Genomic DNA, 27,248 nt, shown 5'->3' with positions numbered 1-27,248 from the left:
AAATGGAGGTGCAAAACTGTCCTATGACCAGGTCCAGGCAGGAAAGAATGGGGGATGTATGTCTCCAGTATCCCATGTTGCCTCTGGCCTGGGGGATGCTAGAAAGTCCTGAGGCCCCTTCACAAAATCCATATGTTCCCAGTCTCTCCTTCCTTTTCTCTACTTTCTGCCTTTGTTGCTTTTTCACTTCTTCCACTAAAACACACACCCCTACCTGTGTGGCACCCACTTGCACATGTCAGAAAAGAGAGCATTTAAAGAGTCCGCTGTTCCCCTGGAGGGAGTAAATACATTGCCAAGTGCACAGGTCTTCCTGGGGTTTTAACTACCAATATAGCTTCCCGGGGAAGTGGGGACCAAGAGCAGTCATGCCATTAGTATGAGTATTGTGCTCACAAGGAGACGCCTCCTGAATGATTAAGTTCAGGCAGTAAGCTTTACAAAGACTGCAGTACACTGTGCAGCATATGGCTAGCCTGTGGAACCCCTCGCCACAGGAACTAGTGGAGGCAAAATAATGAGAAGAATTAAAGGGCTTAAACATATACATGACTTAATATAACTGAGGCAGCTCAGCCTATGACATCACAAAGGCCTTCAAGCAGCAGGGCTGAGATCCTAGCTTCCCTCCTTTCCCAGTCTATCCTTGGCACAAGTGCATCCTGGGGAGTGGACTCTCCTTGCCCTGTAGCATAAGTCACTGTACTCTAGGTAATCTGTCCTACTGGTGTTCTAGAATCGTCACAGCTCCTGGCTTTAAACACAGGTGTAGAGAGTAAGGGTGTGCACACAATATTTATGACTGTGTACGTTTAGGGTATTTCTGGGCTTCTGACTTTCACCACTTTGCCACAGTGCAACATTTTGACTTCCCTAGTCTGTGCTGTTGTGAGGGACCAAACAGCTGACTGGACTGTTTGGCTCAAAATGCCATCCTGGAGCAAATCACAAAACCAGACTTCCTTTTGGACTTCATGGGCTCTGCTGCTGCAAAACAGCCCTTAAGGTCTGAATGACCTTGGCCCTGGGATTTAACATGCCCTGTCTCTTTCTCTCTGCCCCCCTCCCCCAAAAAAGAAAGGAGCTCGCAGTGAAAATGTGCTCTGCAGAGCAGAAAAAACAGTTGGCGTTAGAGCAGGTGCAGGGAGCCGTTCTACAATTCGCTTTGTTTGGCGTAAAGGTGCGCTATTTTGTGTGTGTGTGTGTGTTCAATAAAAACTGACCGGAGTAAATGTCACTCTGTACCTGGAGAATACTAGCTCTGGTATGACATGGTGGTGCAGATTTGTTGCAGATCTGAGGTGCCCAGGGAGATAGATATTTATAATCGTTTTTTACTGCAGCATATCATTACTGCTTGGTGATCAGAGTAACAGGCTTTAGCATTCCCTCAGGCTGGGAGGGATAGCGCTACACAGTATTCCTTTGGGTTACAGGCAGAGATCCAAGATGAGGGGCAGCTGACTTCTTGTACATGTGGGAAGGTTTCTAGATCTGATGCATCCAGGTTCGGGTGTCAATGGCTGACCTCTCTGTAAATGTCAGGCATGGCTGGGGTTTATAACCTCAAATCATCCAGTGCTTGGTAACTGCTGGAGCATGGCACATAACTGTTTTTTTTGGAGGTACTTAGACTCTTGCCCTGCCATGGGGCAGTGTGTGTCTGTGGTGGTACTGAGCTTGGAGAAAACAATAAGAGGTTGTCCCTGTATGAGCAGGTGGGTGAAAGCCTGGCCTAGAATGACTGGGCTTAGTGACCCCAACAATGGAGGTAATTTTTCATTATACACAGTTTGCCCTCACTAGGTACCATTATCCTGGACAGTTGATTATTCTAAGCAAAATATGGCACCCCACGCTGCTCATCCTAAATTGATTGAAAGGCCCCATCTGTCCTCCAGAAATGTTTTCTCGCTGTTGGTGTCTGATACCCTGCCCCCTCCTTTGTGATATCTTTTGTAAGAATATGGGATGGGAGTTGGGATTTCAGGGAGTTGGTGATGGCTGTAGAAACCATCTCACTACAGTATCCTCCACACCCCTGGTTTTTAAAATATACATGCTGCTTAGTTTTGTACACTTGATTTAAGCCCTGAAGCATGGGATCTGATGGCTTCTCAACATGCTTCCTGGCTTTGCTTTTCAGTTAAGGATTTGTTTCATAATTCCAACCTTGTTTTTCCCACAGCCACATTACCATCCATTCCATCTTGCTCTGGGCAAGTCTCACACTCATACACCTGTTAGTGCTTGGAGAAACTCTTCCTTTTTTCCCCTTCAGAATGATGGTGCCAAATTTACTCTAGTTTGGGTGAGAATCTCTACAGCAGTTGGTGGGTGATACCGAAAAAGCAATTTGCTGTGTATAATGCATGCTTTGCACAGATCCCTAATCCTCTGTACTAAATCCTATATTATTATTTACTAACCCAGTCTTCTACATAGGAAGCTACAAGGGTGTGTAACAGGGCATGCTCCGTCCCTGTCCTCTGATACCCCAGGGTATGTCTGTGCTCCAGTTACACTCCTGTGGCTGGTCCGTGTCTGCTGACTCTGGCTCAGGGGTTGTTTAATTGCAGGATAGATGTTCAGGTTTGGCCCCAGGGGTCCCGGAGCTTGGGCTCTAGCCCAACCGTGAACATTTACCCAACAATTAAATATCCCCTTAGCCCAAGTCAGCTGACTTGGGCTAGCCACAGGTGTCTAATTGCACCGTAGACCTATCCCCAGGCACCTCTCAGGCTGTCCAGTAAGTGGCAAATGCGTGTGATTTATTTACATTGCTTTATGAGACTGGATTGGTGTTGGTCATAACAAAGTGTTTACAGTGCTTCTCTACCTTTAGCTCTTTCCCACAGGACCAGAGAAGAACAGAGGCCTCCCTTAGGTGAGATCTCTGGGCTCATTTAGCCCAGGTCCTCTTCCCCCAGTAACTCCTTCCTGTGGCCTCCTGACATCTCTCAGCTAATGGACTAATTGGCTCATTCAGCGTGATCAGCCTGTTAGCCTTCACATCCACAAACAGCCTCCTCTAGGCAGGGGACCTGACTGATGCTCAAGGGATCAGAGTGCTGGCTCCGGTCAGCTTCCAGCACTCATCACAGGATGGGATTTCAGAAATACAGTCTACTTTGAGGAAGAGTGAATTAGCAGTATATCCTTAACTGCTGTATTAAACCCTATAGCTGTACTTGCTACCAATACGTTATACATGCTGTCAGATGAACTGTTTTTTAGAGAACTCAGCTCCTACAGGGACTCTTCCCCCCCTGCTCCCCCCTTCCCCAAAAAACCCTCTGAATGCTTACATGTGCTTCTGGATTTTGTATCTTCCTGTGACAATGGCATTTCTGTAGATGGAAGAATGCATCTACACTAACACGCAATACACTAGAGGCGAGAGACCTTTTTTTTTTTATTCTCTGTGGCTTTCAGTTCTAGGAGATATGAACTGCAATAAAATACATGACATGTGCCTCAGAATGTGTTCATACACTCCTGCAATCAAGGTGGAATTATAACACAACCAGCCCTGAACTGCATCTTGCTCACCCCTGGATCCTGCATTCTTCCAGGAGTGGCCGGTCTTGGAAGTGCTTATACATGCATAATCCCAGCTAGAGTAGTCTGACTCAAAACCCGAGATCTGACTGCCCCTAAAACTTGGAAAATATCTGCTCTAGGTCTTACCAATGCAATTTGGACCCATCTCTAATCACAGCATCACATGGCTAAGTAGATAATTGCTGCCTGTGGAACTTCTCTCTTAATACATGCAGTTTAGCACAATCTGTTGCCATCATACCTATGACAGGTTGCCCCTTCAAGATGCCACCTGATGTGCTGAGATACCACTGAGCCCACCAGTTTTGCCAGCATGGGACCCCCTTAACCTGTCTTGCTGAGCCAGGCTCTTAAGCCTCCTCTAGTGCGTGTGCACAGACACACACCCCGCCTCCCAAAGACACAGACACTGAGATCAGCTGTGGGAAGACTCAGCTTAAGGGACTTGCCCCAGCACTCAGGTGTCCACCTCCCTTGGAGTGTAGACCCAAAGGTTCGTCTTGCGCTGTAGAGAAATCTGTACAACGTAAGCTCGTACATTCGGCCCCTCCTTCAGTATGGAGGAAGATATGCGCAACTACTCTCCCTCCCCCCTTAGAAATTACAGAATCTGTGTTTAATAACAAACAAAACAAACGTTATTAACTATAAAAGGCAGGTTTTAAGTGGTTAAAAGGGTAGCAAACAGAATAAAGCAGGTTACTGAGCAAATAAAACAAAACACGCAACAAGACAGACTAACTTGCCTGCTACTCTGAAACCTGTCAAAACACGCAAAAAGAAAAGGAGTACTTGTGGCACCTTAGAGACTAACCAATTTATTTGAGCATGAGCTTTCGTGAGCTACAGCTCACTTCATCGGATGCATACTGTGGAAACTGCAGAAGACATTATATACACAGAGACCATGAAACAATACCTCCTCCCACCCCACTCTCCTGCTGGTAATAGCTTATCTAAAGTGATCATCAAGTTGGGCCATTTCCAGCACAAATCCAGGTTTTCTCACCCTCCGCCCCCCCCCCCACAAACTCACTCTCCTGCTGGTAATAGCCCATCCAAAATGACCACTCTCTTTAAAATGTGTATGATAATCAAGGTGGGCCATTTCCAGCACAAATCCAGGTTTTCTCACCCCCCCACCCCCCCTCCAAAAACCACACACACAAACTCACTCTCCTGCTGGTAATAGCTTATCCAAAGTGATCATGCACATTGTAGGGAGAGTGGTCACTTTGGATGAGCTATTACCAGCAGGAGAGTGAGTTTGTGTGTGTATGGGGGTGGGGGGGTGAGAAAACCTGGATTTGTGCTGGAAATGGCCCACCTTGATTATCATACACATTTTAAAGAGAGTGGTCACTTTGGATGGGCTGTTACCAGCAGGAGAGTGAGTTTGTGTGTGTGTGGGGGGGGGGGGGGGGCGGAGGGTGAGAAAACCTGGATTTGTGCTGGAAATGGCCCAACTTGATGATCACTTTAGATAAGCTATTACCAGCAGGAGAGTGGGATGGGAGGAGGTATTGTTTCATGGTCTCTGTGTATATAATGTCTTCTGCAGTTTCCACAGTATGCATCCGATGAAGTGAGCTGTAGCTCACGAAAGCTCATGCTCAAATAAATTGGTTAGTCTCTAAGGTGTATTTCTTTTTGCGAATACAGACTAACACGGCTGTTATTCTAAAACACGCAAAGTAATTTCTCACGCTAAATGTTGAATTAGGCAGGATGCAGAGTTTCTGTAGCTCAGAGTTTATTTCTTCTTACAGACTGTACCCTGTCTCAGTCTGGACTCTCCTGCCTTTCCATTCAGGTTAGTCTCTTTTGTCCCTTCAGGTTCTTTCAGCAGTCCTCCTTTTTGGGTAGGCCATGGAGGGGAAAGTCCGGAATGCCTTCTCTCCCAGCTTTAAATAGAATTTACATCAGGTGGGAAGCCTTTTGTTTCCCAAACTTGACCTCCCCATCCTGTCAGTGGAAAATTACTAGAAGTCCAAGATCATGTTTAGTACCATGTGGCAGGACCACCTGACCTAGTAGTGTTACAGCTAGTCCCAAGACAAATCTCAGGAAGGAGAGAGATTAGTATCTTCACAGCCTTGTTGTTTGTTCCTAATGGGCCATCAGGGCTGTGATGGCGGGTTGTCTGGTGGGTGTCTCTCAAATATACATACACACACACACACACACACAGCTGTAATTGTTACATAGTCAATATTCCTAATTTCAGATACAGAAATGATAAACACACAAATTGGATAATCACATTCAGTAAATCATAATCTTTCCAGTGATGTCTTACATGAGCCATCTTGCATCAAGTATATCTCAATTATGTCATATCCGTATCCTAAGCATATTTTCATAAAGAATATGGAGTGTAATGTCTCAATGCCAATAACTGGGAATGAGTTTTGCACTAGGGAACTCTGATTGGGGGAGGGGATGAAGCATGTACATTTAGTTGTGTGGTTTGTTTTTAAAGTAGCTAGGCTATATGACTAGGAAAGAAGGTTCTCAATTACTGTAGTACTCTTGGATGAATAGGTATTAGTTACTCAGAATTCGGCTTTAGTAGTGCAAGGGGAAGGTGCATATGGAATGAGAATTGTGGTAGCAATAAGTACCAACTCCTCTGGTATTAGGAATCCCAATTGGTGTGGTTAAATGAAATTGTTGCTAGGGACCAAGTATGATTGAAGCCAGGACATTTTGTGTGAAGAAAACTTCTCCCATGGGGGTGAGGAGGCAGGCACGCCAGGCTGAAAGGTTTCCTTTGAACATGTCCGTTCCTTGGAACTTCAAAATATTTTTCCTCTCAGACCACGGCAATTAAAATTAGGACTGTGCTGCATCTGTCTGATTATACATGAGGCAGGATGAGATTTGCAAAGGAATGGAAATATCCTGTAGCCTGCAAAAATCGAGCTGTATAGCACCGGCAGTGTACTTACTAGACATATAGTAACATTGAAAGCAGAGGTGGGCAAAGTACGGCCCGCAGGCTACATCTGGCCCGTGGGACCGTCCTGCCTGGCTCTTGAGCTCCTGGCCAGGGAGGCTAGCCCCTAGCCCTGCCCCTGCTGTCCCCCCTCCTCCGCAGCCTCAGCTTGCTGCACTGCCCGCGCTCTGGCCCGCTGTTCCTGCTGGGCCGCGCAGTGGTGTGACTGGCTCCAGCTGGGTGACGGGGCTGCGAGCTCCTGCCGCTCTGAGCGGCATGGTAAGGGAGCGGGGGGTGGTTGGATAAGGGGCAGGAGGTTCCGGGGGAACTGGGGTGTGGATAGGGGGCGGGGCAATCAAGGAATAGGGAGCAGGGCGGGTTGGATAGGGGGTGGGGTCCTTGGGGGTGGTTAGGGGCGGGAAGTCCTGGGAGGGGGTGGTCGGGGACAAGGAGCAGGGGGGGTTGGATGGTTCTGGGGTGGGCAGTTGGATAGGCGTGGGAGTCCCAGGGGGCCAGTCAGGGGGTGGATAGGCGTTGGGGCAGTCAGGGGACGGGGGGGGCTGGATAGGGGGTGGTGTCCCGGGGGGGTGGTTAGGGTTGGGGGGTCCGGGGAGGGGGCGGTCCGGGGACAAGGAGCAGGGGGGGTTGGATGGGTCGGAGGTTCTGAGGGGGGCAGTTGGGGGCGGGAAGTGGGAGGGGTGGATAGGGAGTGGGGGCCTGGCTGGGGATGCACAGCCTTATCACCACTGCTTAAATGGCCAGATAAGTCACTGCTGAGTTACCTGAGGGAAGTCCCCTTTCTTCTTCTTCTTCTTCAGAAGTCCCTCTGCAACACACTCAACCCCAAGTAAAACGGAGCTCGAGATAAAGACTTAGAACCCCAGTAATTTTTCCATGGAGTACCCTTCATCTATAGGTCTCCTTAGTATTCCCTTTCTCAGAAAAACGGTGTGCTCCACTGATTAATAATCCATAAATCCTATACCGTGGCAATTAAGTTATGTGGCCTAATCATCCCATTACTTAATTTCTTGGCCTGGGGGACCTGTCGCTGATCTCCATTCTTGTCAAGTCCAATAGATGTGTAACTTGCTGATTAAGTTGCATAGTTTTTACACTATTAGGGGTTGATCCTGTGAAGTGCGGTGCATCCTCAATTCCTGTTGATTCCAGTGGCAGTTCAGTACCCTCAGCACTCCAGTGGGTGCCAGATTAAGACCCAACAGTTTGATTCTTGAAATCAATGGCAAAGCTTCCATTAAGTTTGATTATGCAAGATCAACACCTTCATGAATAAGCAAAGCCAGGCCCTGAGAGCTGCATGCTTCACGCATCTCTGATGTGGTACCGCATGCTTTGTACATTAAGCTGCATGCGTCACTAGTTGAATTGCACAGCTCAAGACTGACAAAACTTTCATGATGGAAATAGGTTTGTTTCGTCAGTATTGTTCTTGGGACTATAGACTGACCCTAAAGGTGGGGCCGTTTCTTCCCTTGAGCAATTAATATCTACAAGAGCCAAGACTCCCTCCAGCCCTCCCTCCCTCTTCACATGGCTTGGAGAATAGGACATGCAATATCCGGGGCGTCTTCCCTTCCCTCCCCCTCCTGGAGATCTTGCTGCCTCTGGTATACTTGGCATTGGCGTGTCTCAGTACTTATACAGCTTGCTTTCCCTTCACAAATATTGAATGTGTTTACCCTTGTAACATCCTTCTGAAGTAGGGAAGTATTATCCCAGTTTTACAGATGGGAATCTGAAGCACAGAGATTAGGTGACTTGGCCGAAAAGTCATCGATGCAGTGCTGGGAATTGATCCCAGATCTGAGTCCCAGCATTCTGATGATTGTACTTCAGAGCTATTCGCAGGTAGTCAGTCAAGTCAACAGTTAAGAACTTGGGTACACAGGGTGGTCATATGAAGCTTTAAAGGTGAACATACCTTGTATCGACTTGAATTCAGCAATTAATAGATACTATGCATGCAACAAAGTGGCCTGTCTAAGACATGGAGTGTAAATTCTTGTGTTTGTGTTAATTTGTTTTAAGTGTACATCTATTCAAAGCCTCGGATACTTATTGCTTTTGCTGTAACAGAGGACTGGCGGTTTTCAACACCAGCACGGATATTGTGAAACTGTTCTTCACCATCCAATAAATATTAGTTGCCTTTGTTAGTTCATATGACATGAGTTTGTTTGTTTTTCCTTTCTCTTCCCCTCCATCCCCTGTTCAGGTTTTCCTAGGACACTGGTGCAAGCTGAAGCACTTGACAGAATCTGTGACCTGGATCTAGTGATCAATTTAAACATCCCATTCGAGACGCTAAAAGATCGTCTAAGCGCTCGCTGGATTCACCCAGCTAGTGGAAGAGTGTATAATATGGAGTTCAACCCACCTGATGTACATGTAAGAGAATTTACTACATTAAAGACTAATTTAGCTGGAGAAAATTTAAATCTACTTCTAGATCAGTAAAGATGTCTCCACTTGAGAATGCCTTATTAGTCTTTTTAAAAATATTAAGGGGAGAAATCCTATTATACTCTAATAAGTACTGAATGCATGGGAGTTGAATTCTTCTTGCTAGATAAGTTTTAGAAAACTAGTTAGGTTTTTCATGCTCGGGGGCCTTAAGGGGGCAGCTGAAAGATTGTGTGCAAGGCAGTTTCCAATCAGACAATATTTATTTAGGAAAATGAGATTTATTTTAATCATGGGGTAAGAAAATGTCCTACTATAATTTACTGTGGTCCAGAATACCACAGTGTTTTATTGTGCAGTCATGGCACAATGATTATCCTGGGAGTTATGCAAGCTAGCACACAGATGCCATTGTTATCAAGGGAGAATACAAGGTGTCTTATAGTAACTAGTACTAGTGTCATAGATCAATGTTAATTATCCCTTTAACTCAGATTTTTATCTACTATATATATTGTAGTAAGTAAAGTGTCTTGCAGTGATATCATCTGACATGAATGCAAGTTCTTTATAGCTGGCCAAATTCTATCCTCAGTTACACCCATATAACCCCCATGGCTCACTGTGTGGCACTGGTTTAATCTGGCACAGTGTTCATGATGTATTGTTTGTCTTGTACACAGGGGATCGATGACATCACGGGTGAACCATTAATTCAACGGGAAGATGATAAACCTGATGCTGTTGCTGCTCGGCTAAGAAAATACAAAGAAGCTGCAAAGCCAGTAATAGAATTATATAAGTGAGTTTGAACGCACTCAAGTAATACAGACCCTGCCTGTAAAAATAAGTGCTAAGTTTTCATCTCCACAAGTCTGTTCTTGGCTTGCTCAGGGATATCTTGATGTGGCCTCTCCCAAGCAAAATTGCGTATGTGTTAAGATTTTTGGCCTGGCCATAATCAGCAGCCATATGCTATACCTTTTGGGGCTGGATTCAGGGCCCCACTCGAGTGGCAATTGGGAGGTGTAAAGGCTGCAGTGGACCAAAGAACTCTCCCAGGACAGGAGCAGTGTAGCGGTAGTGGAAGGGGTGAGTCTAGGAGCAGGAGTCTGCCTGTTCTGCTCGGTGCTATGGGGCTTCCTGGCTGCAGAGCAGCCCTGGAAAAGCTGCCTTAAATTAGGACAAACCCCAGGGCTGCTGTACCTTATGCCAGAGCCTGTTTCAAGCCCTACAGTACATAAGAATGGCTATACTGGGTCAGACGAAAGGTCTGTCCAGCCCAGTATCCTGTCTACCAACAGTGGCCAATGCCAGGTGCCCCAGAGGGAGTGAACTTAACAGGCAATGATCAAGTGATCTCTCTCCTGCCAGAACTCCGGCAGTGAGATGTGATTCCTTTGCCTTTCTTTCTCCTCTGCTGCCGCTGGCTAGCTAGATTCTGTGCTCTCTTTCCTCTTTCTTTTCAGCCAAAAGCAGAGCCTGCCTTGGGTTCAGTTTAGAGGATGAGGCTAATTTTGCTGTTAAATTTAATTATAGGGAGATTCACCATTTCTCTGTTTTATGTTTAATCTGCTGCGTAAGAACAGTTGATCCTTCAGCGTACATAGTGTTGCGCTTAGAAAGTGGCTAACACATTTTTGGATGCAGTCTAAATGATAAAGAATACAAATTATTACACATGTCTCTGAGAGAAAAGAATTGTATGTATGGTTTTTAATCTAGATTTATTTATTTATTTAAAGGAGCTTTCTGTCTAGCTCCCTTTTTCCCCCCTCTCCTTTGATCACTCCAGCTGTCAGCTTTAGATTGTGCCGGTGGAATCGCATGATTGCAATAGCTGTGTATCTGTAAGCAGATGTTTGAGAGGAATTGTGATCTATTGATTGGAGGATAGAGATGGAGCCATCTGTAAAATGGAACGATCCCTACCTGTCTCTTAGGGATGTTGTGTATTTGATTGAAGCTGGAAGATTTTAAAATTTAACATTTCTGATTCTTTTAACTTCTTTAGGTAGAGCCTCTTAAGCACTGGACAATGAGAAAGAAAAAGTTTAGAGACACAACAAAAGAAAACCTGTGCATAAAGTGTAGCAAAAAATCAGTTTTAAGACTCCAGATAAATGGAGGTTAGTTACTTACTGAGAGTGGCAGCATGTTCCAGGCACAAAGACCACACCAGCTTTCTTTAAGAGCTAAAACAGAGTCATGGATTATTTGTATTGTTATAGTGCCTCGGAGCCCCAGTCATGAGCCAAGACCCCCTTGTGCTAGGCGCTGTACAAACACAACAAAGATGGTCCATTGCCCCAAAGAGCTTACAATCTAAGTATAAGATGAGAGACAACAGATGGGTATGGTGTCAGCGTGCTACGCGGTGTTCTCAGCACACCAGCTGCCTTCAAATGCAGTTTTATCTCATGAACAACGGGGGAAAGTGGAAAGGACTATCTCAACCCTCCATAGTTATATGTACACTAGCAAACCAGACATTGGTATACAGTGTACTAAAAAAAGTCTCAAGAAGTTTGAAAGAACTTATCCCACTAAAATTTTGAATGTGACTCACCAGCTACAGCTTCCTTCCCTGTAATTTTTTCATTTTATTGTTGTTTACCAGTACACATTTGGAGCCTGATGTAATAGGTCTAATCACATGAGTAAGGGTATGTCTACACTACGGAATAAGGTCGAATTTATAGAAGTCGGTTTTTTAGAAATCGGTTTTATATATTCGAGTGTGTGTGTCCCCACAGAAAATGCTCTAAGTGCATTAAGTGCATTAACTCGGCGGAGCGCTTCCACAGTACCGAGGCTAGAGTCGACTTCCGGAGCGTTGCACTGTGGGTACCTATCCCACAGTTCCCGCAGTCTCCGCTGCCCATTGGAATTCTGGGTTGAGATCCCAATGCCTGATGGGGCTAAAACATTGTCGCGGGTGGTTCTGGGTACATATCGTCAGGCCCCCGTTCCCTCCCTCCCTCCGTGAAAGCAAGGGCAGACAATCATTTCACGCCTTTTTTCCTGAGTTACCTGTGCAGACGCCATACCACTGCAAGCATGGAGCCCGCTCAGGTAACCGTCACCCTATGTCCCCTGGGTGCTGGCAGACGCGGTATGGCATTGCTACACAGTAGCAGCAACCCCTTGCCTTGTGGCAGCAGACGGTACAGTACGACTGGTAGCCGTCATCGTCATGTCCGAGGTGCTCCTGGCCACGTCGGCTGGGAGCGCCTGGGCAGACATGGGTGCAGGGACTAAATTTGGAGTGACTTGACCAGGTCATTCTCTTTAGTCCTGCAGTCAGTCCTATTGAACCGTCTTATGGTGAGCGGGCAGGCGATACGGACTGCTAGCAGTCGTATTGTACCATCTTCTGCCAGGCAGGCAAGAGATGAGGATTGCTAGCAGTCGTATTGTACCATCTTCTGCCAGGCAGGCAAGAGATGGGGATGGCTAGCAGTCGTACTGTACCATCTGCTGCCGAGCAGCCATGAGATGTGGATGGCATGCAGTCCTTCTGCACCGTCTGCTGCCAGCCAAAGATGTAAAAGATAGATGGAGTGGGTCAAAACAAGAAATAGACCAGATTTGTTTTGTACTCATTTGCCTCCTCCCCTGTCTAGGGGACTCATTCCTCTAGGTCACACTGCAGTCACTCACAGAGAAGGTGCAGCGAGGTAAATCTAGGCATGTATCAATCAGAGGCCAGGCTAACCTCCTTGTTCCAATAACAACGATAACTTAGGTGCACCATTTCTTATTGGAACCCTCCGTGAAGTCCTGCCTGAAATACTCCTTGATGTACAGGCACCCCCTTTGTTGATTTTAGCTCCCTGAAGCCAACCCTGTAAGCCGTGTTGTCAGTCGCCCCTCCCTCCATCAGAGCAACGGCAGACAATCGTTCCGCGCCTTTTTTCTGTGCGGACACCATACCAAGGCAAGCATGGAAGCCGCTCAGCTCACTTTGGCAATTAGGAGCACATTAAACACCACACGCATTTTCCAGCAGTATATGCAGCACCAGAACCTGGCAAAGCGATACCGGGCGAGGAGGCGACGTCAGCGCGGTCACGTGAGTGATCAGGACATGGACACAGAATTCTCTGAAAGCATGGGCCCTGCCAATGCATGCATCATGGTGCTAATGGGGCAGGTTCATGCTGTGGAACGCCGATTCTGGGCTCGGGAAACAAGCACAGACTGGTGGGACTGCATAGTGTTGCAGGTCTGGGACGATTCCCAGTGGCTGCGAAACTTTCGCATGCGTAAGGGCACTTTCATGGAACTTTGTGACTTGCTTTCCCCTGCCCTGAGGCGCATGAATACCAAGATGAGAGCAGCCCTCACAGTTGAGAAGCGAGTGGCGATAGCCCTGTGGAAGCTTGCAACGCCAGACAGCTACCGGTCAGTTGGGAATCAATTTGGAGTGGGCAAATCTACTGTGGGGGCTGCTGTGATGCAAGTAGCCCACGCAATCAAAGATCTGCTGATATCAAGGGTAGTGACCCTGGGAAATGTGCAGGTCATAGTGGATGGCTTTGCTGCAATGGGATTCCCTAACTGTGGTGGGGCTATAGACGGAACCCATATCCCTATCTTGGCACCGGAGCACCAAGCCGCCGAGTACATAAACCGCAAGGGGTACTTTTCGATAGTGCTGCAAGCTCTGGTGGATCACAAGGGACGTTTCACCAACATCAACGTGGGATGGCCGGGAAAGGTGCATGATGCTCGCATCTTCAGGAACTCTGGTCTGTTTCAAAAGCTGCAGGAAGGGACTTTATTCCCAGACCAGAAAATAACTGTTGGGGATGTTGAAATGCCTATATGTATCCTTGGGGACCCAGCCTACCCCTTAATGCCCTGGCTCATGAAGCCGTACACAGGCAGCCTGGACAGAGGTCAGGAGCTGTTCAACTACAGGCTGAGCAAGTGCAGAATGGTGGTAGAATGTGCATTTGGACGTTTAAAGGCGCGCTGGCGCAGTTTACTGACTCGCTTAGACCTCAGCGAAACCAATATTCCCACTGTTATTACTGCTTGCTGTGTGCTCCACAATATCTGTGAGAGTAAGGGGGAGACGTTTATGGCGGGGTGGGAGGTTGAGGCAAATCGCCTGGCTGCTGGTTACGCGCAGCCAGACACCAGGGCGGTTAGAAGAGCACAGGAGGGTGCGGTACGCATCAAAGAAGCTTTGAAAACCAGTTTCATGACTGGCCAGGCTACGGTGTGAAAGTTCTGTTTGTTTCTCCTTGATGAAACCCCCCGCCCCTTGGTTCACTCTACTTCCCTGTAAGCTAACCACCCGCCCCTCCTCCCTTCAATCACCGCTTGCAGAGGCAATAAAGTCATTGTTGCTTCACATTCATGCATTCTTTATTCATTCATCACACAAATAGGGGGATGACTACCAAGGTAGCCCAGGAGGGGTGGTGGAGGAGGGAAGGAAAATGCCACACAGCACTTTAAAAGTTTACAACTTTAAAATTTATTGAATGACAGCCTTCTTTTTTTTTGGGCAATCCTCTGTGGCGGAGTGGCTGGTTGGCTGGTGGCCCCCCCACCGCGTTCTTGGGCGTCTGGGTGTGGAGGCTATGGAACTTGGGGAGGAGGGCGGTTGGTTACAGAGGGGCTGCAGTGGCAGTCTGTGCTCCAGCTGCCTTTGCTGCAGCTCAACCATACACTGGAGCATACTGGTTTGGTCCTGCAGCAGCCTCAGCATTGAATCCTGCCTCCTCTCATCACGCTGCCGCCACATTTGAGCTTCAGCCCTGTCTTCAGCCCGCCACTTACTCTCTTCAGCCCGCCACCTCTCCTCCCGGTCATTTTGTGCTTTCCTGCACTCTGACATTATTTGCCTCCACGCATTCGTCTGTGCTCTGTCAGTGTGGGAGGACAGCATGAGCTCGGAGAACATTTCATCGCGAGTGCGTTTTTTTTTCTTTCTAAGCTTCACTAGCCTCTGGGAAGGAGAAGATCCTGTGATCATTGAAACACATGCAGCTGGTGGAGAAAAAAAAAGGGACAGCGGTATTTAAAAAGACACATTTTATAAAACAGTGGCTACACTCTTTCAGGGTAAACCTTGCTGTTAACATTACATACATAGCACATGTGCTTTCGTTACAAGGTCGCATTTTGCCTCCTCCCACCGCGTGACTACCCCCTCAACCTTCCCCCCTCCCTGTGGCTAACAGCGGGGAACATTTCTGTTTAGCCACAGGCAAACAGCCCAGCAGGAATGGGCTCCTCTGAGTGTCCCCTGAAGAAAAGCACTCTATTTCAACCAGGTGACCATGAATTATATCTCACTCTCCTGAGGATAACACAGAGAGATAAAGAACGGATGTTGTTTGAATGCCAGCAAACATACACTGCAATGCTTTGTTCTACAATGATTCCCGAGTACGTGTTACTGGCCTGGAGTGGTAAAGTGTCCTACCATGAAGGACGCAATAAGGCTGTCCTCCCCAGAAACCTTTTGCAAAGGCTTTAGGACTACATCTAGGAGAACCGCAAATGCCAGGTCAAAGTAATCCTTTCACATGCTTGCTTTTAAACCATGTATAGTATTTTAAAAGGTACACTCAGCAGAGGTCCCTTCTCCGCCTGCTGGGTCCAGGAGGCAGCCTTAGGTGGGTTCGGGGGGTACTGGCTCCAGGTCTAGGGTGAGAAACAGTTCCTGGCTGTCGGGAAAACCGGTTTCTCCGCTTGCTTGCTGTGAGCTATCTACAACCTCCTCCTCATCATCATCTTCTTCGTCCCCAAAACCTGCTTCCGTATTGCCTCCATCTCCATTGAAGGAGTCAAACAACACGGCTGGGGTAGTGGTGGCTGAACCCCCTAAAATGGCATGCAGCTCATCATAGAAGCGGCATGTTTGGGGCTCTGACCCAGAGCGGCTGTTCGCCTCTCTGGTTTTCTGGTAGGCTTGCCTCAGCTCCTTCAGTTTCACGCGGCACTGCTTCGGGTCCCTGTTATGGCCTCTGTCCTTCATGCCCTGGGAGATTTTCACAAAGGTTTTGGCATTTCGAAAACTGGAACGGAGTTCTGATAGCACGGATTCCTCTCCCCAAACAGCAATCAGATCCCGTACCTCCCGTTCGGTCCATGCTGGAGCTCTTTTGCAATTCTGGGACTCCATCATGGTCACCTGTGCTGATGAGCTCTGCATGGTCACCTGCAGCTTGCCACGCTGGCCAAACAGGAAATGAGATTCAAAAGTTCGTGGTTCTTTTCCTGTCTACCTGGCCAGTGCATCTGAGTTGAGAGTGCTGTCCAGAGCGGTCACAATGGAGCACTCTGGGATAGCTCCCGGAGGCCAATACCATCGAATTGTGTCCACAGTACCCCAAATTCGAGCCGGCAACGTCAATTTAAGCGCTAATCCACTTGTCAGGGGTGGAGTAAGGAAATCGATTTTAAGAGCCCTTTAAGTCGAAATAAAGGGCTTCATTGTGTGGACGGGTGCAGGTTTACATCGATGTAACGCTGCTAAATTCGACCTAAAGTCCTAGTGTAGACCAGGGCTAAGATTATCCACATGCTTAAATATTTGTAGGACTGGCTCTTAAGAGAATGTGTTGATGTTCTTGCCTATGCTGTGATTATTTTGGGGCATGTTTTGTCATACTTGCCTTGCCTTGCCTTGCTTTCAGCTCTGTGCTAACGATCTAGTGATTGAGACTGAAAATTTGAAAGCAATGCAGCATTCAGTAACATTTTAAAAGTTGAAATAGTCATATGGAATGAAAGGGACATGAAATACAAGGGACTGAGGCCCTAAGACACCCAGGACCTTAAGCATGTGAGTAGTCCCACTGAAGCTTGTAAAATATTTAAAGTTCAGCGCATACTTTGATAAGTCTGAGTCTAAGGCTTTTACCTTGCAGTTGTTGTTCTGATGACACATCCATTGTAATGCACTAGGAAATATACTGTAATGAGCAAACCTGCACTGCAGAGGGACAGACTAGATAAGTCTCTTGTATATAAAATGTAGTACACCCCTGCCCAAGATCCTAGGGACATCCTGAGGCAGGTAGCCCAAGCTGCCACCCTTCCCGCTGCAGCCACACGGCTATTTGTAGCACATGTACATCTACCTGAGCTGGGAATTACGCTTCCCAGCTGCAATGTAGACATACCCTAAGTAGTGAAGAATCAATGAGTAGATTAGATGAACATTAAGCATAATCAGCTTTTTGTTTCTACTATAAATTACACAGAGCTTACCAAAAATTTGACCCAAAACTTGACCTGCAATCTAGAATGGTTATTCAAGAGCTTAGGCTACATTCATTTTTATTGGTCATGCTCCTTTGCATGTGAAGGCATCTGTTCTTGATCATAGACACTGCATAGTCCTAATGTGTTCCAGAATTTTCAATCAAATTATACTAATTTCTAATCTTAATTATATTTTTCAGGAGCAGAGGTGTCCTACACTCATTTTCTGGGACAGAGACCAACAAAATCTGGCCTTATGTTTACACTCTGGTTTCCAGCAAGGTCCGGCCTGTCCATTCCAAAGAAGCTAATTAACCATCTTGTGTAAAGGATCAAGAATTTAATATGGTTGTTCATTTTGTTTCTCTGTGCCGTATTGCTGCTGTGCCCAGTTAGAGGATAGTACAATGTCTAGAACAACTTCTTGGCTTTACTGGAGTTTACAGTTCTGGAAATGCAGTTACAGCCAGCGTCAGGGTGGAAAAGAACCCTTTCTGTAAAAGATGAAGTCTGCTGGAATAAATTCTAGTTTTCATGCTACAAAGTATTGCTGATGTGATCCGGGAACCTTAATCAATGATTCAGACTTAGACAGACTTAGAGTATATCTAACCTATCATGGTTCCCTCCATGAATCCATGTGCATATGCAATGTGCTGCTCCATTGCTCCACAACACCCTTTGCCTTGAGCTAGCTCTACATGGCAACTTCTTTATTTCCTCTGAGAAATAAAAACCCTAAATGCAGACTTTGACCCCATGGGGAATCAGTGAGTAACATGGAAAATATTTACATTGCAAAGCTCAAATGTGAACACAACATTTCCAGTATTAATAAACATAGAAGGAAAAAAAAGTCCTGGGGGTTAAATACATTCTTGTGCTGTCCTCCAAAAAAATAAAAATAAATGCTGCTATATGATCTAGTTTTCACTAAGTGGTATGATGCATGCCAACCAATAGACCAGGAAACTGAGTAAGCCTAAGTTTGTCCATGAGAAATGAGTTGCACTAGTTTGTGCTTTGGTTTATAGCTTTAACACTACAAGATATGGGCATAGTGTATTAGTTTATCCCAAAGATTTATTCTAATGTGTTTTTTGTAATTTTATCTGGAAAAAGTTCATTGTATCTATCTATTCTGCCTTATAATTGAGGTTCTTTCTTCTCTCAGTATACAGGGACCATTCTGGGGGGAAATACCTTTTGCGGGGGATTACTTTTTCTCATAATAATGGAACACTTTAGGGTCTGGTCCTTCAGGTCTTACACAGACACAATTCTCATTGACATCTGTGAGTTATGCACATGTGTTGGATGGCAAGAGTCGCAACCAATTGGTGGTATTTAAGCACTTTGTGAATCAAAAGCAATTGTTCTTGTACATTCCTTGATGGTCAGGCAAAACTGACTGGTACTTTCTGTACACATTGTTGTAGCTGTGTTGGTCTCAGGAGATTAGAGAGACAAGGTGGGTGAGGTAATATCTTTTATTGAAAGTTGGTCCACTAAAAGACAATGCTTCACCCGCCACCTTGTCTCTGTTGTTTTATGCTCAGTCTAGTCTTGTGCTTGAGGTTATGTACAGTTAAGCATGCAGCTCATCTAAAAACACTTGCCATAAACATTTCCAAGCACTGAACAAAACACTGCATTTTTCTAGAGGTGTCTCGAGTTTTACATAGGCTTTTTTCCCTGTTCAGATTTTTAGTTTCTGGTTACAGCTAATGGAATGGGAAAGCTTTACTGTAATATTTTTTTTTTTTTGGTCCTCTGTAGACATTAATTTCCAGTTTACAGCTACAGCTGCAGTGATCTGAAACACTGTGAACTAACTACTAGTGATTCTTGTGGGGAGGAAATATAAGTGTTCCTGGATTGACAATGTTACATGTGAATGAATTGTTGTAAACAAACACCTTTTAAGGCGTATGAAATCTCTTCCTCAGTTTCCTTTGTTCCTATTTTCATGTGTTGAGTCATGAAGCTAGATGTAGTGGTGGCTTTTCTAAACTGGAATTACTGTAAATTTGTTTGACTTGATCTTTAATACTTACAGTACCTAATTAACGGGGGGTGTGATTTACCTCGTAAGGCCATGTCTCCTTAAGTTGCCTTATTTTATAAGCTATTTAAGAAAAACCAAGATTGTGTATTTTTGAGAAATAAGCTGAATTTTACAGAATAGCTTTTAGAGAACTTTATACCAAGCTGTTTCAGTTGCATAGCTTGCTACAGTCCACAGTAACCAACTAGAAGGGCTACCTCCATATTACAATAGATCAGTAGTTTTCAAACTTTTTTCCCCGCGGACCATTTGAAAATTGCTGAGTGTCTCAGCGGACCACTTAATGATCTTTCCAAATGTTTTTTTACCGTTAGCTACCTATTGTAAAGTGCTTCGGATAAAAGTGCTATATTAAAAAAAAACTTAATAATAATTAACATTTTTTATTCTACAAATAAAAGCACACAACTCATATTTTAATATCAGTAGTCTTACCTTCCCACCCCCGCCCCCCGCTGTGGCAGCCCCCGAGATGGGCTGGGAAGGAGGGGGGTCACTCCCTCTCTTCTTCGCTGTGGCAGGCCTCTCTTCTCCGCTGTGGCAGCCCCCGAGCTGAGGCTGGGAAGGAGGACTGCCTCTCCCCAGCAGCCGCAGCCCTGGACCTGGGGAAAGTTGCCTCTTTCTCTGGCCACAACAGCCTTGCACGTCACAAATTCCGCCCACCCCTTCTTCTCACCCCATTGCCCCCTCCCACCTACTCCCTATTCCCCCCAGGGCCACCACCTCTCCTTACATGTGCGTCTTCTCCAGGGTTCAGGCACCTAATTAGTGGAGCCACGCAGTAGCGTAGCCAGGAGGGGAGTGGGGGGAGCGGCTGCTCCCCCTCTGAGCACAAGTGGTGACTTTTTAATTTATAGGCGCCTTTTTTAATTTTTACTCACCCGCTGCTGCTCCAGGTCTTTGACAGCGGGGGCCTTCACGTGCTCCGGCTCGGCAGGGGCCTTCATTTGCTCCAGGTCCTCGGCGGCATTTCAGCAGCGAGGGCCTTCAGTGCCACCGAGGACCCGGAGCGCCGTCTGGTGAGTACAAGCGGGTGGCACCTTTTCGTTTATGTCCGCTGCCTCTGTTCGCTCCACCTAGCTACGCCACTGGAGCCATGCCCGCGCGGCTCCACTAATTAGATGGGTGGCCCGTCAGTCTCTCGTGTGCGTCCGCCCAGGCGTGTACCTTAGGGAACTATCCGCAGACCACCTGAATGGAGTTCGCGGGCCACAGTTTGAGAACCTCTGCAATAGACAACTTGATTAATTACAACGGTTAACAAGCAGGGCAAGTGTCTGCTGCTGAAATGTCGTCATTCCTGCTTTTGGATCTTGAAAATACACTCCTGAAGAGTGGCTATAAGTTTGTAGGGGGAGGATTCTTAGGTGGAACTTACTTTGGCTTTCTGAGGCCTGGGGAGATTTGTTTGAGTAGAAGTCGTCTTTACTTAATTTTTTTTTTTGTCATCCTACATTAATGCTTTTTCCCAGCCAGGAAGATGCTAATTTTTGTCTTGGCATTCTTTTGTGATGGGAAGACATGAGTTATCGGTATGTTCGTATCCTCCTTTCTTTCGTACCACTCACATGACATTGGCCCAGTAGTGCACTAGATTTCCACCAGCCTTATCCTGGATTCCATTTTCTTCTCTATAAATCATGGCCCCCTCCTGCTCCTGGCAGTAGAAGGCACACTCTGGCAGTCCCAGAGTATTGCAGCCAGTCGGCCATTGTCATCACTAGCCCATCAGACAGGCTGGCATCCTGTGACCATTTGCTTGTTAGCCATGATGATACCGAGCAGTATTGCACAGTACGATCTCTTACTGGGGACTGTGACTGTTGCATTCACAGTAGTATAAGTAGGAAGTTGGACCCTATTTTGATTTTAGAACCACTGTGCAATGTGGTGAGGTCAGTGCCTTCCTAGTTGGAATGCATGGCTTTGGACTGGGATCAGACAGCTTTCGAAATGTCATTACTATCCCTTTCTAAGTGAGACAAAGCAGAACTGCACTGATGTGGTATGAAAAGGCTGAGTGGAAAAACCCTAATGGCCTGAACTGATCTCTCCACTTGTGTATGGGGCAGGGTTTTGAGGTGCGTGGAGGGAACAACCTAGAGGACATGAAGACGTGTGTGCAACCCTGCCTGGGAACCCATGTTATGCACCAGGGTGCATATCAATCCATAGGGTTTTGGGGGCGGGGCCAAGAATGGGAGATGTAGCACCAGTTATAGATCTGCCGGGTTGGGAGGCCTGGTTCTCAGCTGCCTATCCATTCTCCCCTAGTTGCCTTCCACTGAAAGTAATGGTCTAAAGGAGGCACTAAGGAGTTCTAAGGTCTGCTCTCAATGGGAGACTTCCCACTGATTCGAGTGGAGCAGAACTGAATTACAGGGCTAACCAGGTTCTCTCATGGTGTGGGAGGACAGGGAGCAGCTGCAGAGCACGTGGGAGATCTGTGTTAACTGTATGGGTGGGGAGGTCCTTGAAGGGATCTACCATCCATCTAGTTAAAACATACTTCTAATGGTTGGTTCTTTCCACTAACAGGACTGTACTCTGAACAAAAGAAATGGCTCAAATTCATAATATATGTTAGCAACAAAAGGGGTTATTTGAAAGTAAAACTGCTGCTTGAAGAAACAAATGAGGCTCCTGGAAAACCTCTTCTTTCACAGAGGGGTTAGCTAAAGGGTATTTAAATTATTTTAAAATATGCTAATATAGGGACAGTGGGAGTTGCTTGTGTGCACATCTCTGACTTTTAATGCTGGTGTGCTCCACTCACTGCATGAGACAGACCACTGCTGGACTCCTAGCCATGTTAGGAATCGCATATGCCGTAGTAGTCCCTGTTTGTTGCCATGAGTGTCCGCTCTCTGGGATGAGGACCGCCAGAAGGGAAGGTGCTAGGGCAGGAGTCTTCTGAGCACTAACATTCCCACATGCTACTGAGAAGTGTGATGGAGGGAATGCTGGGTCTGCGAGATTTATGGATGGAGCCCTTGAAAAGCAGCTGCTGTAGGAGGTGGCGAAGAGAATAAATGTGACCTGACTAAAAATTCCTAATATCTGAAATAAACTTTATCAAAGTTGCTAAACTGATGCAACTGTAGAGTCGGAGGAAAACACTGGTGGAAAAATAAGTGTGTGGGAAGGGATGCATTTGAGAATATTTTTCTGTTTGCCAATAGGTGTTAAACTCCTGTTGGAAATGCTGTGTAATCTCCTCCATTTTAAGCAAGCATTCAAATCCAGAGGGGTACTTGTGGCACCTTAGAGACTAACCAATTTATTTGAGCATAAGCTTTCGTGAGCTACAGCTCACTTCATCGGATACATACTGTGGAAAGTGTAGAAGATCTTTTATACACACAAAGCATGAAAAAATACCTCCCCCCACCCCACTCTCCTGCTGGTAATAGCTTATCTAAAGTGACCACTCTCCTTACAATGTGTATGATAATCAAGGTGGGCCATTTCCAGCACAAATCCAGGGTTTAACAAGAACGTCGGGGGGGGGGGGGGTAGGAAAAAACAAGGGGAAATAGGTTACCTTGCATAATGACTTAGCCACTCCCAGTCTCTATTCAAGCCCAAGTTAATTGTATCCAATTTGCAAATGAATTCCAATTCAACAGTTTCTTGCTGGAGTCTGGATTTGAAGTTTTTTTGTTGAAGAATTGCAACTTTCATGTCTGTAATCGTGTGACCAGAGAGATTGAAGTGTTCTCCGACTGGTTTATGAATGTTAATTCTTGACATCTGATTTATGTCCATTTATTCTTTTACGTAGAGACTGTCCAGTTTGACCAATGTACATGGCAGAGGGGCATTGCTGGCACATGATGGCATATATCACATTGGTGGATGTGCAGGTGAACGAGCCTCTGATAGTGTGGCTGATGTTATTAGGCCCTGTGATGGTGTCCCCTGAATAGATATGTGGGCACAGTTGGCAACAGGCTTTGTTGCAAGGATAGGTTCCTGGGTTAGTGGTTCTGTTGTGTGGTATGTGGTTGCTGGTGAGTATTTGCTTCAGGCTGGGGGGCTGTCTGTAGGCAAGGACTGGCCTGTCTCCCAGGATTTGTGAGAGTGTTGGGTCATCCTTCAGGATAGGTTGTAGATCCTTGATAATGCGTTGGAGGGGTTTTAGTTGGGGGCTGAAGGTGACAGCTAGTGGCGTTCTGTTATTTTCTTTGTTAGGCCTGTCCTGTAGTAGGTGACTTCTGGGAACTCTTCTGGCTCTATCAATCTGTTTCTTCACTTCTGCAGGTGGGTACTGTAGTTGTAAGAATGCTTGATAGAGATCTTGTAGGTGTTTGTCTCTGTCTGAGGGGTTGGAGCAAATGCGGTTGTATCGCAGAGCTTGGCTGTAGACGATGGATCGTGTGGTGTGGTCAGGGTGAAAGCTGGAGGCATGTAGGTAGGAATAACAGTCAGTAGGTTTCCGGTATAGGGTGGTGTTTATGTGACCATCGTTTATTAGCACTGTAGTGTCCAGGAAGTGGATCTCTTGTGTGGGCTGGACCAGGCTGAGGTTGATGGTGGGATGGAAATTGTTGAAATCATGGTGGAATTCCTCAAGGGCTTCTTTTCCATGGGTCCAGATGATGAAGATGTCATCAATATAGCGCAAGTAGAGTAGGGACATTAGGGGACGAGAGCTGAGGAAGCGTTGTTCTAAGTCAGCCATAAAAATGTTGGCATACTGTGGGGCCATGCGGGTACCCATAGCAGTGCCGCTGATCTGAAGGTATACATTGTCCCCAAACTTTAGATAAGCTATTGCCAGCAGGAGAGTGGGGTGGGGGGAGGTATTTTTTCATGCTTTGTGTGTATAAAAGATCTTCTACGCTTTCCACAGTATGCATCCGATGAAGTGAGCTGTAGCTCACGAAAGCTTATGCTCAAATAAATTGGTTAGCCTCTAAGGTGCCACAAGTACTCCTTTTCTTTTTGCGAATACAGACTAACACGGCTGTTACTCTGAAACCATTCAAATCGAGGGTCTCATTTCACTGCCTTTACTGTCCTACCCTCCAGTGCCGTTCAGGGGGATATATTTGAACAGTGACATTTGAGGCTTTCATTTGTATCCATTATTTTATTTGCTTTTTGTCTCTCTGTATTGAACACATTTCAACACAGTTAAGAGTCTTCCTTGAGACCATTCTCCTTATCTTTATCAAAACCTATGAAAGTGCAAATGCTGCTGTTCCCATTGTTTTTCAGGCTGTCGTATTTCATCAGACAAGAGGCTCTTTTGGGCATCCTATGCTGCATCTTTCCCCTTAGGGAAATTTATTCTTCCAGTTATGTAAGATGAATGGCTTAGAACAACATTTGGACATGCTAGAGCCACAACAATTCCTGGATGGATGGAGACATGCACCTTTGAACTGTAGCTGGAACACCTTTCACTTTATTATGCCTCTCTCTCTCTGTCCATTAGTAGCCTTAGCCATTTTTACATGCATGTATAATATTTCATATTGTGCTTTATAAACATTAGTCAGTCCCCAGGCAGTGCATGCTGCCCCTATTTTGCAAATGGAGGTATGTGACTGGCCAGAGGTCACTTGCTGACTCTGAGCATGGGGCTGTAATCCTGTGCTCAGTGCATTGGACTACGTGTGAGTAACATTCTGCTGAAGAAGTGACAAAACTACCTGTTGGAGGTGCGTCCATGCCCTGTTCCCTTGCAGTAGCTGCAAACTCCATTCTTGGTGGCCTTTCTTCTGCAAACTTTTTTTTTTAATTGTTAGGTTTCCCTTAAAGTTACCATATTTAGAAGATAACTGTTGAATGTCCAGGTTGTTTTGAATGAGAGAACTTTGTGCATTGATCATAGGACTAGAAGGGACCTTGAGAGGTCATCTAGTCCAGTCCCCTGCATACATGGCAGGACTAAGTATTATCTAGACCATCCCTGACAGGTGTTTGTATAACCTGCTCTTAAAAATCTCCAATGATGGAGATTCCACAATCTCCCAAGGCAATTTAGTCCAGTGCTTAAGCACCCTGACAGGAAGTTTTTCCTAATGTCCAACCTAAACTTCCCTTGCTGCAATTTAATTGCTGCTTCTTGTCCTATCCTCAAAGGTTAAGAAGAATAATTTTTCTCCCTCCTCGTAACAACCTTTTATGTACTTCAAAACTGTTACCACATCCCCTCTTAATGTTCTTAGATTTTAAATTCACTGATACTATCTCCACCGCTGACAGTTTTAAAATCTAGATTGGATGTTTTTCTTAAATATATAGTCTGGGAATTATTTGGGTGAAGTTCTGTGGCCTGTGTTATACAGGAGGTCAGACTAGATGATCACAATGGTCCCTTCTGGTCTTGGAATCTGTGAATCTATGAAAATAGCAATCTCTATTCTTTGTGGCATCTACAAACTTTTTTAATGTCAATTTTTAAAAGAGTTGTAAATTCTTTACATCAATTTGACACCTGATCACCTTGGGGATAATACTATATTTACATACCACAGCAGGACATTGGTGGATTGACATAAAGCACTGTATAAGTATGAAGTGTTGTTTATTTCAAAGGGTTGGCACTCACAGCATGTGCATTCCTCAGGGTTTATTAATGATGCTGTGGGTTGGAGTGGTAGTGATTGACTTCAGGAAGTATACTAACACCAATACACTACACATGGTTGCACTGTCATTTCAGCACTAGGTTTTTAATTTTGAGTTTCTAAAATGGCTGCCGCACCTGTTCTTTAGTGCAAAGCAGAATTCAGGAGACCCTGAATTGGGGTAGGAACCCCAAAACTCACTTGAAACTAGGTACAACCTGGCAATCTGTGTCAAATCCAACAATTTATGATGATCCCTCCCATCCCAGAGTCCAGCTCTACCTTTTTAGTTGTCTGTGTTGTGTGCAAAGGGGTGGGGTGTTTGGAGTGTAGTTAAAGGGATGGAATGGATGTGTGTGTATTTACCTTAGAATTGCTATGGGAGGGCTTGTTAGAGGTTTTAGGTCCTAAATAAATCCACTTTTTTTTAGGAGAGGAACAGGTCTAGTTTTACAGGGCATGCACTCATTAAATATTGGTGTGCAAATTATCTATAGATACTTGTACTGTGTTTTTAAAGGATGGATCCAATCATTGCTGAGATAAACATCTTCAATTTGAACTGCATACTATCCCACTGCACTTGGGTCACACAACCTACCTGTGTTAGTTGTTTTACTTCAGCTTTCTCCTACAGTCTGAATCTTCCCATCAGAACACAACACAATTCCCCACTTCATCCCCTGACTTTGGTACTTTACTGTGAATCTTATGCGTGGTTTTTTGTTTTTGTTTTTTTTAAAAAATAAAGTGGTGACAGTTCTGTAATAAACCAAAGTGGGGGTTGGAAGGAGGAGGTTTCCTCTGTCTGTCCTCTCCGTGGGAACCATTTGGTATTTGTATGTTTGCTGATGGCTGGAAATGTAACAGCGAGTTTATTCTTGGGTGGTCTGGTCCCTGGAGAATCACTACAGCTATATTGCCATTTGAGATATGTAAATAAATTTTTTCCCCTGCTTCTACCTGTCTTATGTGGTGTTTAATTTGTGGCAAGACCTGGCACTAAGATCACACTCTTTGGTGAGCACCAGCTGTGTACTTGCTCCTGTGTGTGCAGAAGGAGACAGTCCCTGCCTCTGGGATCTTACAATCTACGGCCCCTGTCCTTCAAACTTCTCTACATGGGCACTTTTTATTTTTAATTTTTCACTGAGATTTAAGGATCTTAGCTTGGCAGTTTGGAGATGAGAACTCCTGGATCAGTGCAGAGATGTATCCATGCTTTTGGCAGGATGAGTTTACAGGGGCTACTTTGGGAAGGTAATGTTGTCAGCAAACGAAGAACTTGCTTTTTGGGTAACTCCTTCCTCTGCCTCTCTAATAGTAATACATCCTTCTGCTCCTGGGGTTATTGTGTCTCTGGTTGCTTAATTATTTTTCCCCAATGACTGAGTGAGCAAGAGCAGTACAGGGTTATGGATTTTTTTTTTAAAATGAG

At 45.7% G+C, this 27,248-nt stretch overlaps 1 protein-coding gene across 2 annotated transcripts in view; it reads left to right on the top strand.

Annotated features, from left to right (window-relative positions):
- Positions 1 to 26,772, top strand: part of AK4 (adenylate kinase 4) — a 47,740-nt gene extending 20,968 nt beyond the window's left edge. The window contains exons 4-7 of one of the 2 annotated variants that reach the window (XM_048860532.2): positions 8,742 to 8,914; positions 9,613 to 9,731; positions 17,362 to 17,509; positions 24,453 to 26,772. In XM_048860532.2, coding sequence (XP_048716489.1) covers positions 8,742 to 8,914; positions 9,613 to 9,731; positions 17,362 to 17,476 — 407 coding nt within the window. In that variant the 3' untranslated portion in view covers positions 17,477 to 17,509; positions 24,453 to 26,772. Of the gene's footprint in view, positions 1 to 8,741; positions 8,915 to 9,612; positions 9,732 to 10,943; positions 11,888 to 17,361; positions 17,510 to 24,452 lie in introns of those variants that run through there. The other variant, XM_048860533.2, reaches the window with a different exon arrangement.
- Positions 26,773 to 27,248: the final 476 nt, after the last annotated feature.

The sequence above is a fragment of the Caretta caretta genome, chromosome 8 (assembly GCF_965140235.1).
Source record: "Caretta caretta isolate rCarCar2 chromosome 8, rCarCar1.hap1, whole genome shotgun sequence".
Lineage (NCBI taxonomy): Eukaryota > Metazoa > Chordata > Testudines > Cheloniidae > Caretta > Caretta caretta.
This window is presented reverse-complemented; position numbering and strand designations above follow the sequence as displayed.